At 46.9% G+C, this 17,291-nt stretch overlaps 1 protein-coding gene across 1 annotated transcript in view; it reads left to right on the top strand.

Moving 5' to 3' along the window:
• Window positions 1-5,284: 5,284 nt before the first annotated feature.
• SGPP2 (sphingosine-1-phosphate phosphatase 2) overlaps window positions 5,285-17,291 on the top strand; it is a 34,800-nt gene continuing 22,793 nt past the window's right edge. Inside the window, exon 1 of the mRNA XM_059479333.1 lies at window positions 5,285-5,494. Coding sequence (XP_059335316.1) covers window positions 5,285-5,494 — 210 coding nt within the window. The remainder of the gene's footprint in view (window positions 5,495-17,291) is intronic.

Here is a 17,291-nt window from a genome sequence, read left to right as displayed (position 1 = left end):
GAGGTTTCAAGGGGAGGGCAGAGAGGTGCCCGGCTCTCAGATCCATCCTCTGCTCTGGGCAGGAGGAGGAACCATGAGAACATGCTGGGTACAGAGGGCATTTGGGAGTGCTCTCTGGCACGGCAGGGTAAAGCACTGCCCCCAGCCCTGGGGAGTGTCAGCTGTGCCCCAGAAGAGGGGCAGGATTGAACTCAGCAGTTCCTGTCCCTGCCTTTTGTTCAGATTCCCGTGTGCTGGCTGTGAGCTGCCCATTATCAGCTGACTGCTCCAAGGCTGCACACTGTGCTCAGGCTTCTGCTGTGCTTGTGGGCTCAGACCAAAACTGGCTTCTCCAGAACAATGGATTTCTTGAAGGAAAAGGCAGTCATAAAAACCAGGGTATTACTCTGTATTTAATAATAATTACTCGAGAACTGTAATCTTGTCTCCATTCCTGCTCTTGCTGAATGAGGATTCATCGGAGAGCCCATGCCAGGAGATGTCTCAGAATGAAGCAAGCAAAGGGAAAGGATGTTTGCCCAGCTGTGGCCCTCCAGCAGAGCTCTTGTCTCTTCAGCAAAGCTGTACTGCCAGCCTGGCCATTTCCAGGGGAGATGGTATAAGGGTCTGGAGCTGCTCACCCTTAGCAAAGACCCTCCCAGGCCCTTTTCCAGCAGTGATTTACAGAACCTGCTGAATTCCCTGGTCTTTGTGCCATCCCTTCAGTGCAGGCACTGAGGCTGTAAGCAAAGATCACCATGGGAGCTGCAAAAAAACCACTAAAAACCCTTTCCACAGCTTCAAGCACTGGGGCAACACTCAGCCCAGAGAAAGTGAAGTTTTTACCATTTTAAGCCTAGACTGTTGTTGATAAAATCAGATTTTTTTTTTTCCAGAGAGCTTGTATATGATATTTTAAATCAAGACAAGTCAATTCTTATGATAGTTCAGTTTTAAAAAATTCTTAGGAGTTAAGTTCAACATTTCAAAACAACATTATTCATTCCTCTTCTGCTGTTGTCTCCTAGAACACTGCAATAGCAAAGGTGGCCTACAAATAACCAGAAACATTGTGAACACCTCCAGGAATTTCACAGTAGACATACATGCAATTGAAGTGTCCAAGTGATATGGTGCAAAATAATTATTTAAATAACACGCTAATCTTCACTGGAAATTAGCAATACCATTTCAAGCAATGCAAATCATAAGCAATTACATGGAATTATCTGGTTACTTACACTGCAAACAGAAAAGTTAATTATTTCTGCCCAATACAGCACCCACAGCTTCAGCACATTCCCTTTCTTGCAGTTTTTGGAGCTTCTTTCATCTTCCCAAGTTTTAAACTTTGCTTTGCTTTTGTACTTACATTCTCTAAAACTGAAAATGCAATCACATATATATAAAATAAGCATATTTTAATGAAATTATGTGAGAATTATTAACAAATGGGTCCACAGTTCCATTTTCCCCCATGTCTAAAGTTGTAGGACTTGGTGAGCAGTTTGGAGCCCAAAGGACTCATGAATTTAACACACATTTTGTGCTGAGGCTTTACATTTTCTGACCATCTGTGACAATTGCTGTGTGTTCAGTGCCTTGAAGGCTGCAGAGGGATCACAGGGTCCAATCTTTCTGTATCACTCAGCTAAACTAATGAAGATATTGGCATAGAAAACATTTTCTCTTAGTCAGAAAAGGCCTACAAAATGTGCAGACTTGAGACTCATTATAGCTGTGCAGACTCCTGTTGAGATTCTTTCTTTATTGACCTTTCCTGCAATTTTTTTCTCTAAAAACATTTCTTCAAACTGGATTTTATTTGACCTTTGATAGGTATTAAATCCAAAGCAAAAACTCAAGCGCTGTGGAAACCATAGTCTCTCATGTGTTGGTTTCCAAGGGCACTTTCTACAGATTTTTTCCATCTCTTCACCATATTTCAAAATCTTCAGTTCTTCCAGCTAATCTGAGTAAGCTCCATTTTCTTGCCTGCAAGGTTAGTGGGTGGTTGGGTCTGACATTCAGTACTGAAAGTCTCAGATCCAAAATAATGTGTTCAGTAGCTTGTCAACTAAATATAATGAAAAAGCAAAAGTCTTATAAAAAGAGTACTTGTAGTATTAAAGCGTACACACTTTAATGGTTTCTTTCTCAGCAGAAAGAGTAAAAAATGCAAATTGCCAGAAAATGGTGAAGGCAGATGAAATTAAGAGTCAGGCTCTGAGTATGCTGAGAAAATGTCAGAGGAAATGAAAACATGTGGGATGAAGCTGAGGAGAAAATTTGTTCAAGCCTGTTTAAATACAATGCTGTGGTACTTGGTGAGTTGGTAGGATTTCTGTCTTGACTTCATGGCCAAAGGATGTCTGTGTGTGTGCAGGATTTCTGAGTGCCACCCCTCCCTCTGGCACAGCCACATCTCACTGCCACGGTCAGTGGTCCCAGGCCACCGTGTGCTGATGTGTGCAGCTCTGCCCTGCCAGATGCTCAGCATCCCTCCAGGTACCAGGGACCCTGCCAAGGCCTCTCCCTGGCACCAGACACATCTCACCAGGCAGAGGCTCTCCACCTACTGCAGCAGCTCCAGCAGGGGCTTTGATTTGTTCATGCTCCTGTCACTTCAGTGGTTTTTTGTTTGGAAAACCACAGTTCTGACAGTTGTTTGTAAATCATAAGGCACTGCCTCCTCAGAGGGATCTCAGCAGAAAGAACTGAGTGTGAGCTTCCACAGTGAAATGTGGCTGCTGTCTGCAGAGTGACAATAAAACCTGTGCTATGTTTTGCTCCTCCAGACCCATTCTCTCAGCCTGGGGGAAGACAAGGCTTGTCTGGCTGTCAGGATTGCAAACTCAGGCTGACATCTGAAAACTGAGCTGTGCTCTGCTACCACCATCATCCACCCCCAGCCCTGGAATTTGTACTTCGCTCTTAACTTGGTTGATGCTGAAAGCAAAATTACCCACCATCATGACAATGACACCCGTTGAGGAAATGCCTTCAGCACAAGGCACTATTCTCAGCTTTCTCAAAAGTTATCTTTTGTATTCTCATCTTTCATGCTTTTCCTCAGCCCAGAGGTGATTTTCTTCCCTTGTGAAAATGTAGCTAAATACTAACCAGCTATTAGTGAGATATTTTGGCTCTGGATGAGGCAGTTTCACTAGATAAAGCTCTAAAAGCTTTTTTTTTTTTTTTTTTTTTGCTACTGGACAGTTTATAAATGACTTCTTTTAAACACTCTGAGAATCGTACTCATGTAGACTTTTGCAGTGCCATTGATTCCACTGGCATATTAAAATTAACAATAAGTAGAAATTTCCCCCTTACTTTTTCTCTCTACTAAGTTTAGAGTGAGTTTGATTAATAAAACCTGAATCCTCATCAGCTGGATGCTGACATCCTCACTGAGACACATTCCCACTAACCTACGTGTGCACCTGCAGAGGAATTAGGGAGAAGCTGGCTGTGAACGCTGAGTTTTATTTTAATACCTGGGAAGTATGATAATGACATAACTATGTAGGCAGATCAGATAAATATTGACTTGTGGTTGACAAAGAGATGTTTTAAAATACCCACCGAGTGCTGGCTCCAGCCATGTACTTTCATTCCTGCTTTCCTGCTTCCCACTGTGTCCCTGGATGAGATCCTATCCCACTGGCATCAGTGGCAAGGCTCCCAGCTGCAATTTTACTGTAATACAGCCCTGTAAAGGGCTGTAATTTTGCTCTTCAAATTAACATGTTACAAATTTTTGTGCTTTTTTCACATATCTAGGAACAGGAAAAAAACCCACAAATATTTCCCAGGTACTTATGAGTGCACCTAGTAAATACTACAGCTGTTAAAAAACAAACCCAGAGGCAAACAATAAATAATTGCCCCAAGTAAAAGAGTACAAACACATAACCTGCACAGGCTGCCTCCCTCCTCAGTCCCTGTGAGCTGGTTCTAACGGGGGAGCCCTGCACACACCAGCAGCGAGGAGAGCACCCGACACAGGATGGTTGGGCAGACCTCTGCTGACAGAAAATTGTGTTTGGGGAAGATAAAAGAAAATGAATCACACAAACAATTAAATTAGATCTATGGAGTCTGCCCCAGATTGTGGATGGGGTGATGAAGAGCTGTCCCTGGGATTCCTCACAGAGGCCACGTGGCCCCAGCCCAGGCTGGGTGATGAGATGGCTCTGCCATCTCTCATCTTGAGAGTACTCATGGAGCCTGGGTGAGCATCTCCTGCAGGCAACCCAAACTGTGGCACAGGGACACACTGACTTGTTAAAAAAGCAATGGAACGTGGCTTTGGTTCTAAGTGTTCTGGAAAAAAAAAGCTTTGATGCCACCGTGCATAATTTAAGGTATTTGAGAATGAAAAAAAGGCAACAAACTTTAAACAAGTGTATGTTGAGCAAATAATGATTGTGCAATCCTTGTATAAAATATATTTCTGGGAATAGAAATGGGCTGTTCTAAAAAGAAAAAAAAATTGCACTGGTGGAACTAAGGTGCTAAATGTTTTAAAAATAGCAATCAGCAGGGATCACCTGTGGCAACGTTTGCAGCCCCATAACTTCAGGGGCATCTTCCAAGGGATAACTCCTCTTTTTCCTGTAGGAAACCCCAGGGCTGTATTTAAGGGAGAAAATATTCAGAGATGTATCCTTATAGGTGTATGTGTACACATGATGTATACAATGCAATATATGTGCAAATATTTGGGAAAAGAAATAAAAGCTGACTCCAAAACTGGACAAAATGAAACTGGGGACAGCTCAGGCTGTATTTTACAGAAGATGAGCCCATGCAGCATGGCATCCACGCCTGTTTTTCCCAAAGATCTTGGTGCGATTTAGAGCATTCTATCTTCAGGGAGAACAACATGCAGGAATAACACCAAAGAAAAGGAACACGCTGAATGTCCTGTCCTCGCCGCGGGGGGCACCGCGGGGTTGGGAAGCGCAGGGCCGGCAAGGGGCGCTCCCGGGCGGGGCAGAGCACCTGTGCGGGGCAGGGCGGGGCAGGGAGGGGCGGGACCTCGCACCTGTGCGGGGCAGGGAGGGGCGGGACCTCGCACCTGTGCGGGAGGGGCGGGGCAGGGAGGGGCGGGACCTCGCACCTGTGCGGGCGGGGCGGGGCAGGGAGGGGCGGGACCTCGCACCTGTGCGGGGCAGGGCGGGGCAGGGAGGGGCGGGACCTCGCACCTGTGCGGGAGGGGCGGGGCGGGACCTCGCACCTGCCCGCGGCCCCGCGGCCGGCGGGGCGCGCTGGGGCCGCGCAGCGCGGAGCTGGCGGCAGCATGGCCCGCCTGCTGGGCACCCTGCGCAGCTCCCAGCCCGTGGCGCGCTTCCAGCGCTCCTGCGGGCTCTTCCCCGCCGCCGAGGAGGGCGGCGGCAGCGGCGAGCCCGCGGAGGGGCCCCGGGACGGCGGCGTGTGCAACGGAGCGGCCGCGCTGCGCCGCCCGGCCGGCGCTGCCCCCGGCGGGGTGCGGAGCGGCCGCGGCCCGCAGGTGAGTGCGGGGGGGCCCGGCCGTGACTCAGCAGAGCCGCCCCCGGCACCGAGCGCGCAGGGATGTCCCGGGAGGGTCCCCCCGCTTCCTGCCGCCCGCGGGATGGGAAGAGGGAAGAAGGGTTGGGGCTGGAGCGGGGAGCGCTGTGCGCTGCCGCAGCCCGGCTGCATCCCGGCCCCGCTGGGGAGGCGTCTGGGGGCTCTCGGCGCTCCCCCATCGCTCGGGGTGGGGCGCTCGGTGCGAGCGGAAGGGCCTGGGGGGCACCGCGGTGTGGCCCCGGGATGCGGCAGGGAAGGAGCAGCTCTGCTCTGTCTCCGAGCGGGGCGCACCTGCCGCGGCGCTGCGCTCTGCCCGCTGCCCACGGCTGTGCCCGGCCCCTGCCCGCTGCCCACGGCTGTGCCCGGCCCCTGCCCGCTGCCCACGGCTGTGCCCGGCCCCTGCCCGCTGCCCACGGCGTGGGGCTGTGTCCCCAGCCGGGCCCGGCGCTGCCCGCTCCGGGCTCAGCCGTGCCGGTGCTGCCGAGCCGCCGATGCAGACATGCAGCGCTTCCCGCTGGCCAGGCAGGTCGCGGCGTTTCCCGGCACAATCTGTAATTCCCCTGTGTATCAGAAGGAACAGGGAAAGATATGATGCAAGCCGTGTGTACAGGTCGGACGACCTGCTTTTTGCATTACTGTAATGACTCGAATTCATTAGCAGATCGCTTTGTGGTCCCTTTTGGAAAGCAGGTGTGATAATGGGCTTTCAAATGCTACCTGCGACATAAACATGGAGCAGTCATGAATATCACAACTCTTCCACTCCTTCCCTTCCATGCTATTTTACTCTTCCCTGTTCCACATCTGGCGCTCAGATTCCCATTTCAAGCATCTAGAATTCTTCCTTAGCTGCTGCTTGACTCTTTCTCGATTAGATGTAGTTCAGTCTGTTCACTTCTGAACTACAGTAAGCTCTATTTTGGGTAAACTATGCAGATAATTCACTAAAAGATTTATTGTCACTGCTTTCTTTCGAACAGTGACATAGTTCGTGTAGCAGTGTTGATACTAAATCCTGTCCAAGTTAATGCTCCATGAATGCAGCTGTTCACCTTGAGCAATTGTTTTGGGATTCATGAAGCAAGGCACAATTACCTTTATGTGAAGGGCGAATGCGTTCTGCTTGAGACTCCATGAAACTTGGAGATAAAAGCAGAAGGATTTGTTTCCACAGAATTATGGCACTCACTTCTGAAACTTGAAAGTTGGGTTCAAACACCCCCAAAATTGAGATGGGAGAATAGATTGAACAGCGTTTCAATGAAGTGCTAGAATTATGAGGACATGGTCTCTGTGTTCCTTTTTATCTAAACTGGGAATGAAAAGTCCATTTTTACAAGGAGCATCTTCTGCAGCTTGATAAGAAATGTGAAAAGTGAATTTGGATCTCCCTTAGGCTGAGGCTCAGACTCTCTGCTTTGTTGCTAAATGACCTGGGGTTACCTTGATGTATCTGCAAGTAAACAGGTTTAGGAATCTCATTTAAATAGCTAATTCCTTGGCCATGAATTCTCTATGGCTAGTGTCATTTTCTTGCCACTAGCAGGTGTTTGCAGAGAGGTGCTAAAGTGCTGCTCCTGCATCTCCCTCCTGGAGCCTTGTGTGGCTCTGTGCTCATCCATCCCTTCCTGAAACTTGGGAGTTTTGGAGTCATTGTCATCAGGACAGTTGATTTCTATAGGGTTGTAACTTCCACACTGCTTTGTCTTTACTGTCACAACTGTCTTAAAGATCCTCAGGTTCTCCTGTGTAAGCTCTTGGACAACCACTGGGTTACACCTGTAAAACCAGAGCCTTTTGCATGCAGTGAAGATGTGAATGGCTTACTGGATGATGGGACTGCACAGCTCCAAGTCTGCAGGACATCCCCTCTTTCTTCAGTGCCAGCTCTCAGGCCCCTGCATGTGACCTGGATTGTGTGGCAGGGTGGCCCAGCTGAGGGCTGGGGGCAGTTTGGGAGAGGATGGACACACCTGGTAGGGAAAATGCTGTACTGCATGGAGAGGAGAGAGCATGTCTCAAAGGGGTAAAAAGACAGAACAGCTCTTCCTCTGGAAGGAGGAGGCTTTTAATTATTGCAAACATTTGTGCCAGGAGTGCTGCTCGCGATTCATCATTGTCTTTGTTTATGTATAACCTGGGCATGAAGCGTGTGTTTAAAAATAAAAGCCACAATGCCTGATTACAGTGGCCAGCAGCAGCATGAGTGGCTGTTTCTGAATCTTTGTAAATCAGTCCTGCCTGCCCCACAGGAATTGCCATGAGATTAGACAGGGAATGAAGTGCTTAGATGTGACAGCTGTGGCTGTGTGCAATTCTTAAATGTTGAGTCAGTCACCTAGCCAGTGTGCTTGATGTTCCTTGGTTACCAGATCACTCAGAATGACTTTTTAATACCTCAAATGCAAACTCTGGTGTCTGCGGATGATAGAGAATGGTGCTAGTCCAACACACTAACTGGACTTGGACCAGATATTGAATATATGGGCTTGTAGTGGACAACCTGTCTGGGTTTATTACTACAGAAGACGAGAACAACTCCTTATAATTATCCTGTCTAATACTAGTTTCTTTTTTGTACTGCTTTCTATTATTAGTTTGTTTCACCAGAAATTTATTTCTGGAACAGCTGAAAGGTATCTTTTCCTGACACTTTATAGGAAATCCTCAAGCTGTGCTCTTAAAAACATAAATATACTACCTGAAGCTGGTGTTCTGTGAGTGGCCAAATAAAGGCCATATATATTTTAAAAGTGGAGCTTTGCTTATCTCTAATCTCCTGGTGGACTTTTGCTCCTGAAATTGATAGCCTTAATGAAAGGGTACAAAAGAAAACAACAGCCTTCTATTCAAAGTTCTTTGTAGAGATTTGTTTGTCTTTCTCCACTCTTCCTCTCCCAGATGCTTTATCTTCTCAAGATCTGTCTTCCTGCCTTGCAGAGAGTACAGTTCATGTTTACACTGTAGTTATTCCTTAACTGTCAGAACTGCTCTGAGCTGGCACAATGCTTACAGACTGCCTGATGCTGTTTAGTGATTGTATGGCTCCTACTCATGCTGTAGGTGAGGAGGACAATAACCAGGATCACAGGCAGGTGATGGTAGCAGAAACAGAGAAGGTGGGTACAAACTGCACCTCCATCTCAGATGTATTACAGTCTCCAAAAATGTGGTAAATTACTTGCAAGATATAGATGAAAACACTGTTTTTGCTGTGATGGGATGGTTGGTAAATTGAAGCATGTTTGCTTTAGAGCCTGAGTTAAGGTCTCTCTTCCATGGTGGTCCCTTGCAATAGATTTTTGCACCAGCCTCAAAGTATTGCTTTTTCACTTAAATGGTTTTGCAGGCTTGCTTTGTTTCATGTTGTTTCCCTTTCCATGCAGCAGTGAGTTGGTGGTAGCTGGGATAGGTTCAGCAGGAGAGGCAAACCCCTGTGAAAAAAGCCCACGAGCACTGCTAGGAGGACAGGCTCTAGTGCTAACACTTCGTGCCCCCAGAGAATACAGCTGAACTTTTGGAAGCTCCTCAATTTGGAGCTGCAGCTGGGGAAACACGAGCTGTAGTTTCTGGTTTCAATGGGCTGAGCACAGGGCTCACATTCCCCTCATTGCTCTGGCACTCCATGGTCAGATCTGCCCTTCCTGGAGAAGGTGGGAGCTCCACCTGCTGCAGGTGTCCAGGTCTTGGTTTGAGGCACTAGCAGCCAGTGAGGGATGGTGTTCATCTGAATGAATGAGATGGTTTCATGGAGGGTTTTGGCCAGCCCTGAGTGAGGGTCCTTTGGAAGATGACAGCAGAATCACATCCAACTTTCAGATAGTGTGTGGCAGCCCTGGGAGGATCTGTCAGCCCTGGGTTTGCCTCTCCTCAGGGAGCAGCCTTGCATCCCCTCTGCAGAGCAGGCTGCAAAGACAGCTCTGTGCTGGTTGTTACCATCTTATCTTCAGGATCCTGGAGATGCTCCAGGACCCTTCAGGATCCACAGGAGTTTGTGAAGATTTGCTGATTGCAGTAGATGTCCTGGTGGTGCTGAGAGAGTGGGTGCTGGCACAGGGGCACACGAGGGGCTGTGCTGGCAGCCCAGCTCCTTACACTGATGATGATGATGATGTGCTTCATGACTCAGTGCTTCCTGGCTCACAGCCTGAGTCATCTTTTTGGAGGCCACTGGACCTCATAATGAGGAGCTGTCAGGATCCCAGGATTAATTCCAGTGCTTGGAGGTGAGCCACTCACTGCTTTATAATTCTGCTGACTGTCTTGGGCCATTACTTCAGATATCAAGCAGAATAATAAAAGTTAATCTGCTGTTGTTTTTCTCATTTTGGTCTCTGGAGAACAGGAGTACATTTAACAAACAAGAATCAGAGAAAATGTGTTCTGGAAAATCCCTTTGGACAGCCAGTTCTTTCAATTTATCTCATTTTTATGCTCTGCAGGGAATGTGTATGGGTCATCTGGGCAGGGGAAAGTGACTAATGGCTGCTATAGCAAGTAAATCTGAGGTCTAGAGCATACAGGTAGTGTTGTCTAAACCATGATTTTTTTATTTAAAATGTCTGTTCACTTTCTTGCTTTAAAGGGTGTCAAATCAGTCTGGTTTGGTGAGCACCTGTAATTTACTTTCTCAAGGTAAACTGCTATTGGTCTAGATGTAGAGGACTGTGAGTGCTTTATTATGGACTTAAATTGCTGATTTATTTATTTATTTTATTACTAAATTTTGGAATATTTATTACTAGATATAAAAATAAAAATATTTTATTTAATCCTTCCTTTTGAAGACAGCTGGCAGCTGCAAAACACTGTCAATAGGGTTCCCTGAGCCTGTGGGTTCTGGCGCACAGGAAATGGTCACTATCAGCCCTGGTCAGGTCATTTTTATCCTCTTTGCATCTTGCTCCACTGCATGGAATTGTGGCTGCTTACTTAAGTCAACCACTTTATGAGGTGTAGTGCCTTTAGTGTTCCTCATTGCCATTTTCTTTGCCAAGTGAGAGTGTTGGGGAACTTTGTGTTACAGAGCTCCATGTCGGACACCTCAGTTGTGCCGCAGGAGCAGAGCCTGGATGTTTGCAGTGGGAAGGGCCCAGAGGCATTGGCAGTGAGGAACCTGTTCCCTGACAAATGTACAGCCCACCCACCAGGATGCGTGGCATGCAGCTAAGGGCAGAGCAAGCAAAGGACTGAAAGAAAGGTCTAGGGAGGAGAAAGGAGTGCCCATGGAAGGGCAGTGACACCCATGTCACCTGCAGGTGTGAGGTGCCAGGGTGAGTTTTGAACTGGGACTGACTGAAGTGTTAAAGCTTGCAAGCACCTACCAAAAAGTGCCAGCAGCTGGTGCCAAGCTCTGCTGGCTGGGGGAGTGCCAGGGGCTGCCCTCATTCAGAGGGGCAGGAGAGCCAGGCCTTGCAGCAGCACTTGGAAACATCAGGTTGGTCTCTTGTGTGTTGCTCCATCAGAAAGAGCTGACATCAGCATGGCCTGCACTGAATGCAGCTAATAATGAGGCAGCAGGTGAATGAAGGACATCTTATCTGCAGCTCTCCTCCCAGGGCAGGCTGGCTGCTGAGCTCTCCTCCCATGTGCCTCTCCACAGCCACAGCTGCAATTTGGACACATCTCTTGTCCTTACAGAACTCTGTGCCTTTTGGGAGCTCAGGGACAAGGCACCTGTACACATGTGATGGTATTTAACCCAAGTTCTCAGCACTACCTTAGGAAACTGCTCTTTGACTCCAATCCTGGAACCATCTGCTGGCAAAAATGTCACTTCACCCTGTGCTGGTGCCTGATTCTAAGAGATTAAAACAAATAGTTTGGCTGGCTGAAAATGACATGGTGTTACTCTGTTTGTTCCAGAAGCTTTGCTACACTGTGCCTCTCAGAACAGACCTCTGCCATGGAGCTAATCTTTGTGCAAAATTAGCTGACTGGATTCATGGTGCTCCTGTGCAGAAAAAGTGATTAATCTATGGTGTCTATTCCAGGCTAAAGTTAATTTCTAAAAAACAAAATCTTAAAGTGAGAACAAGCTTTTTGCTTTACAAAGAAATGTAACAGTGAAGTCCTGGTTCTCCATGGTCATTGGCCACTTCTGCAAGGTTTTCTTGGGTTGGATTAGGTCAGGTTAAGTGAAGCTTTTCTTGAGGGTCTTCTCAGACCTTGTGTGCTGGGGCAAAAGTGAGTGATAGGCTTCCCATTCCTCCTCCTCAGTCTCTCTGCAGAGCACCTTGGGTATTCAGCAGCCATGCAGGCCCTAGTAACACTCTGACTCATTTGCTTTTGGCAGAAAGTCAAAGCTAAAAGAAGGTGGTGCTTGAGGGAGATGGGTGGGTGTGCGGGCAGGGTGACCATCTAATGCTGTGCTGCTGGAAAACTGTGCTGTGGCACATCCTTCTACTCAAAGCCAGTTTTAGTAACACTGTACCTTTGGAAATATGAAGTACAGTAATTTTCAGAGGAATCTGATATCAGTTTTGAAGCTGGAATCCCCTTTCTGAACTGCCTAAAATTTGCTTCCTCTGTTTCTTAATTTGCCTTTTCCTCCCTCTGTCCACAGACACTGATGCTACCTAATCCTTAAAACACCTTCCTGAGACATTTCCACGTGCAGGCTCTGTGTTGCACCCCACAAAATTGCAGTCTAATTCTCGTAAATTAAAATGCAATTAAATAAACCTGTTCTTCCACTGTAAAACAGGGAAGAAGGAAGCCTTTTCCTTCTGCCCTTCCCCTGCCTGCCTCTCTTGCCCTGTTGTTTCCACATTGCACAAATTGGCCAGTTGGAATGTGGGAGGATGCTGAAGTGCACCCACCACATCTGTCAGGGCAGCTGCAAGAGCCCAGCCTGCCCAATCTCAGCCTGGCAAAGCAGGGCTCAGGGCATGAAGGAGGTGAGCTCATCAGGAGGAGAAGTGCAGCCCTATTTGTGCTGCTGTTGTGCAGCTTTCTTGGCAGAAAAGTGCTGCAGATGCACATCAGTGATTTGTAACAAAAGTGTCAGAGCTGGGCTCCTGGAGTTATTCCAGCAACTGGAATGACCATGAGAGGAACAGCTTTCCATAAAGAGTGGGCAAGGAAATAAATGCAGAGGTGTTATCCTCCATGCTGGAAAGGTGCCTTCAGGTGTGTGCTCAAAAGTCTGAAGATTATGGTGGAAGGTAAACCTATTGGAATTCCTCAAAATTATACTGCAAGAAAAGGGGTGAAACATAATTCTGATGCCATGACACCACGGTGTGGAGGGAGGTCAGACACCCTTGCCTTTTTAATGACAACAAGAAAAAGCCCCTAAGTATATGAGCTGGTAGGTTTGAGGTTTGGCTAGATGATCTTTAAAGGTTCCCTTCCAACCTAAACTATGATTCTCTGAATGATGGATGTCAACATGGATTCTATGATTCTCTGAATCATGGATGTCAACTCTCCAGGCCTCTGCTAAGAAAGGAATATAGGAAGTTAAATGGCCTGTGAGTTTGAATGTCACCATGGATACCTTTTGATGGAAATTGATGAGTCTCTTCAGAACATGTTTCAGAGCCACGTGGAAATCACCAGCTGGAAATGCAGGTGTGAGAGGCATGATGCCTGTGAGAGGAACTTAGAAGAAGGTGCAGGTAGGCTGGAGGACGAGAATTGAAGTCAAATAGTCTTGTCGAGCTGAAGATATGATTGAAAAATGACTTATATTTAATAGGTGCAGGTACTTATTGAAGAAGTAGGTTTAGACTAACTGTAGAATGGAGCAATAGATGTGGTAGAGATTTCATGGAGGAAAAAAGTTGTTTGAAATCACAGGTTTGACATGATTCAGTGGTGACAAACCTCTGAAATCTGCCACAAAATGAATGACATTGTGCAGGACTGTTCCTTCAGCATTGCTGAAGTGTCACATCTGATCTTTGGGCTCTGTAATTCAAGACCGGTACTGTGTCTGCAAAATGCTCAGTACCTCCTGTAAGAATTACCAGGTGTTTAGGGAGTGAAGGAGTTATTTTTTGAATGCTTATAACAACCTTCTCCTGTGCCAGCCTTCACAGGAAGGAAGCAATTTGTTCCTTGTCTGCAGTAGATAAGAAAATAGCCATAGGTTTCAATTTCAGCAAGAGTTTCAGGCTAGATGGCAGGAGAGCAAAGCTCTTGGACATGGCCTGGAGCAAGCAGTGGAGTTTCCAGCTCTGTTAAGTAAGGACAGGCTAGACACACTTGCACCAGAGTGGTGGGAGTGTAAGCCACCCATCCCTGGTGGACAAGCTGGACCAGCCTTGGTTTGGGCTGTCTGTCAGGAAATGTGAGGCTGTCCTTCCCAGTGACTGCTGGCATGGTCCTCCACAAGCAGTCTCAGCCTCCTGAGCAGCCACTCCCCTTTCTGTCTGAAAGAGACTTTGGTTTCTTTAAGACAGCTTTCTTTAAGGAAGACAACATAATCAATTTTTCCTTCCTTGATTCTTCCTATTAATTGCCTAAACAAATGCTCTGTCAACACTGCTCTTATGTTATTCCACTTTATATTTAAATGACTTGGCAGATTCTGTTACTTCTACATGTGTTCCTTCAGCACAAGGAAGGAGGCTCATCATGTTACTTCTAGAGCAAGATACAAAAATAAAACCTGGAATTCAGTCTATCTCCCAACTACTAAGCGGAGTGGAAGGAAAACAATTTGGAGATTTAAAAAATGAAATCTTCCCACATTAACTGCAGTGTCTTAACTGTGTTCTGGACCCATCCCAGCTTCAGATGTGCAGATGTGTGCATCTGTCTCAGCTGACCATCCCTTACAGGCTGAAGGCAGACTTTGGATGAACACGTACTGATGTGTGGTGAGTGGATGGGCGTTGTGCCCAGGGGGGCAGTGTTGGTGAGAGACCTGCATGTACCTTTCCCAGAGTCTGTCTGGGGGGGCTCAGCCTTTGGTCTGGCAAACCACAGCCCCTTTCAGCCTGACTGCTTCCAGCCATCCCTGGTGCTGCTGCCTGTGCAGCACTGCTCTGCTCCTGTACCTTGCTGAGGATTTTATCTAATGGCCTTTTGGAATGAGTTAAGAAATTGCTGAAATGCTCCCAGGATCCTGCCTGAGTTTTAGGCTGCCTGCTGGTTCTTTACCTGAGCCCACTGAAAGTGCTGTGACTCTGTGGCTTGAAGGCTGAGCATTGTTCTGTCTCATGCAATGGTTATCTTGATTCTGCATCAGCTGATGGTTCCAGGCCACATCCCTGCTCATTAATGCAGGAGTTCCTGCTGCTGTCTTTGCTTGCACAACAGCTGGGAGCTGGATGTGTCCTCTGTGTGCTGCACAACAAGGACTCACTGCAACAGCAGAGCTGGACAAGATTTTATGACATTTAAGAAGGATTTTCTTGTGATTTCTGTTTGTCTCCATCCTCACATTTCTGAGGTTTTTGTTGGCTCTAGGTGTTCCTCCAACAACACCCTGTAAACCTGGACAGCTATTCAAAACTGGCTGCCTCATGTTCTGCAGAGACTAAAAAATTTAATTCCTTGTTTTAAAGCATTTAAACAGAATGGGAAGCTGCACATATGTATGACTTTGGTTAGGTGTATTTTTGATGCCCTGGGGCTCCTTGTGTGTACTTTGCGGGCTCTGTGTGCTGCTGTCCTGCCTGTGCTGTCTCCTGCCATCCCTGCAGTTCCTCCCACGGCTCTGTGCTACTCCTCTGCTGGCTCCCTCACCCACCATGGGCGCTGTGCACCCAGCCAGGGGCTCATGGCCACACCAGGGTCCCACTGGGGCACGGCCCCTGGCCCTGGCCACCCCTCCCTTCCTTCCTCATGGAGCAACGGAGCAGGGTTGGTTGGTGCTCCCAGGGAAGGGGAATGTGCTGCCCCTGGCTGCTTGTTGCATCTTCAGGAAACTCAATGTGTGTGACTGCAAGAGCTGAAGCTTTTGATAACCATGGGTTTTGCTTTTCCTTATTTTCCAAAATCTAATTACCAACATGTAATTTTTTGTTGTTGTTGTGACTTGATAGGTTCCTTTTTAACTTGCTACAGTTAATAAACATAAAGTGATGCAAAACTGTCTGCTTATGCAGAATATTCCAGTACAGAAGGCTTTTCCCACTGGTTTTACTCTAAACAGTAAACCCCCCCCCCCCCCCCGTGGGGCTTATTTGTGTGATTTATACTGTCTTTGTGTACAGCAACATCTAGACTGGAATTTTTGATTTTTTTTTTCTTTTGTGCCTGATTTTTGGTGGCTTCTCTAAATTTAGAACCCTTTTTTTTTACAGCATTAAAAAACCTTAAAGTGAAAAGTATGTAATGTGTTAATTAGGGACTTTGCAAGGGAAACTCCTTATCTTTTGCAAGGCAGTTCTGTTGGAAGGGGAGTAAGGGACTTCAAGAACTTCAATTAAACATGTACATCTTCTGAAAGATCCACAGTAATTGAGAGCTGAGAACAGAGTGTTGGTTAATGGGATCTCTGGGTCACACTCTGAGCCTTAGAAGTCTGATGCTGCACAGCTTGTCTCTAGAGACAGGGCAGGAAAAGCTGGGGCCTGTTTTGCTCTCTGACAAGAAATCTCCCACAGGAATTGCAAGGAATACTATCTTTGCACAGCTACTTTTATTTTCCCCCAAAAAATACATTTTTGGGAATGTACAAAAATGCATTTTTACATTTGTTATGTTAGTGGCTCAGCTGCTGTTCCTTTGCTTCAGCTTTGAAGGCTAAACACTATATACATACATAGTTTCTAAAATGATGGATTCCTCCTATGCTGTGTCATTGTGTTGCTGTATCCCCAGAGCCACCAGGGTGTTGGTTTGCCCTGCTCTGCTGGCCCTGTGGGAATGTCTGGGGATGCTCCCCTGCTCCAGGGTGCTGTGGCAGCTCCTGGTGTGGGTGACCCACCCCTGTGCAGAGACTGCAAACTTGGGATGAATGCAAGAGCCATTTCTGTGCCATCAGCTGGGTAGTTTATTTATGGAGACTCATACATCCAGGAGAGTTTCTTGTAGTCTGAGCACTTGAGGTTTTTCAAATCAGACATTCTACAGTTGGTGAGAAGGGTAATTTTTGTGAAATTACCTGTTTCTGTGTCTGTGAATGTTGAGGCTTATTACATCTTGCTTTGGAAATGCTCTAAAAATTCTGACTTTATGTACAGCCTTAATTGCTGCCCGTTAAAACCTCTGATCCAGACTGAGTAGCAATGGAGATGGATGGAAGAATGATTTGCTGAAAGGGCTTCAGGCATTGTGGAAGGCATCAGGTCGCTGCAGTACATTAAGAAAAGCTAATCTAAAGATAGGAGTTACTTAAAATTAGAGATTGAATAAATTTCTGGGAATGTTAGGAGATGTTAACACAAATAATGGATTTTTCTGCACTGGGGTTAGAATGAGAATAAAAAGGGAAGGCACTTGACAATGCACTGCACTCTGCTTTCTGCAGAGGCAGTGGGTGTAGATAGTAAATGTGAGCTCACTGCAGTCTGAAGGTGCACGGAGGAGGTTTGCTGTACCTACAGTGCTTTGGGATCACAACAAGTGCAAACATCACTTTATTACCATGCACTGCCAAGCACCAAGTGGAGCAATCCTGTGGCACTCTGAGTGCCTGACATGTGGCTGTGGCATCGTGTCACAGACAGGCTCTGTTTGTCCCCTGCCACACACAGGCTGTCACAACTGCTGGTGTAGAGTTAAAAAAAAAGGTGTTAAAAATCCAACCAAATGTGTGTGATTTCTGATAGAAAAGGAGTGAAAGAAAAAAAAAAGGTTTT

The sequence above is a fragment of the Ammospiza nelsoni genome, chromosome 10 (genome assembly GCF_027579445.1).
Source record: "Ammospiza nelsoni isolate bAmmNel1 chromosome 10, bAmmNel1.pri, whole genome shotgun sequence".
NCBI lineage: Eukaryota > Metazoa > Chordata > Aves > Passeriformes > Passerellidae > Ammospiza > Ammospiza nelsoni.
This window is presented reverse-complemented; position numbering and strand designations above follow the sequence as displayed.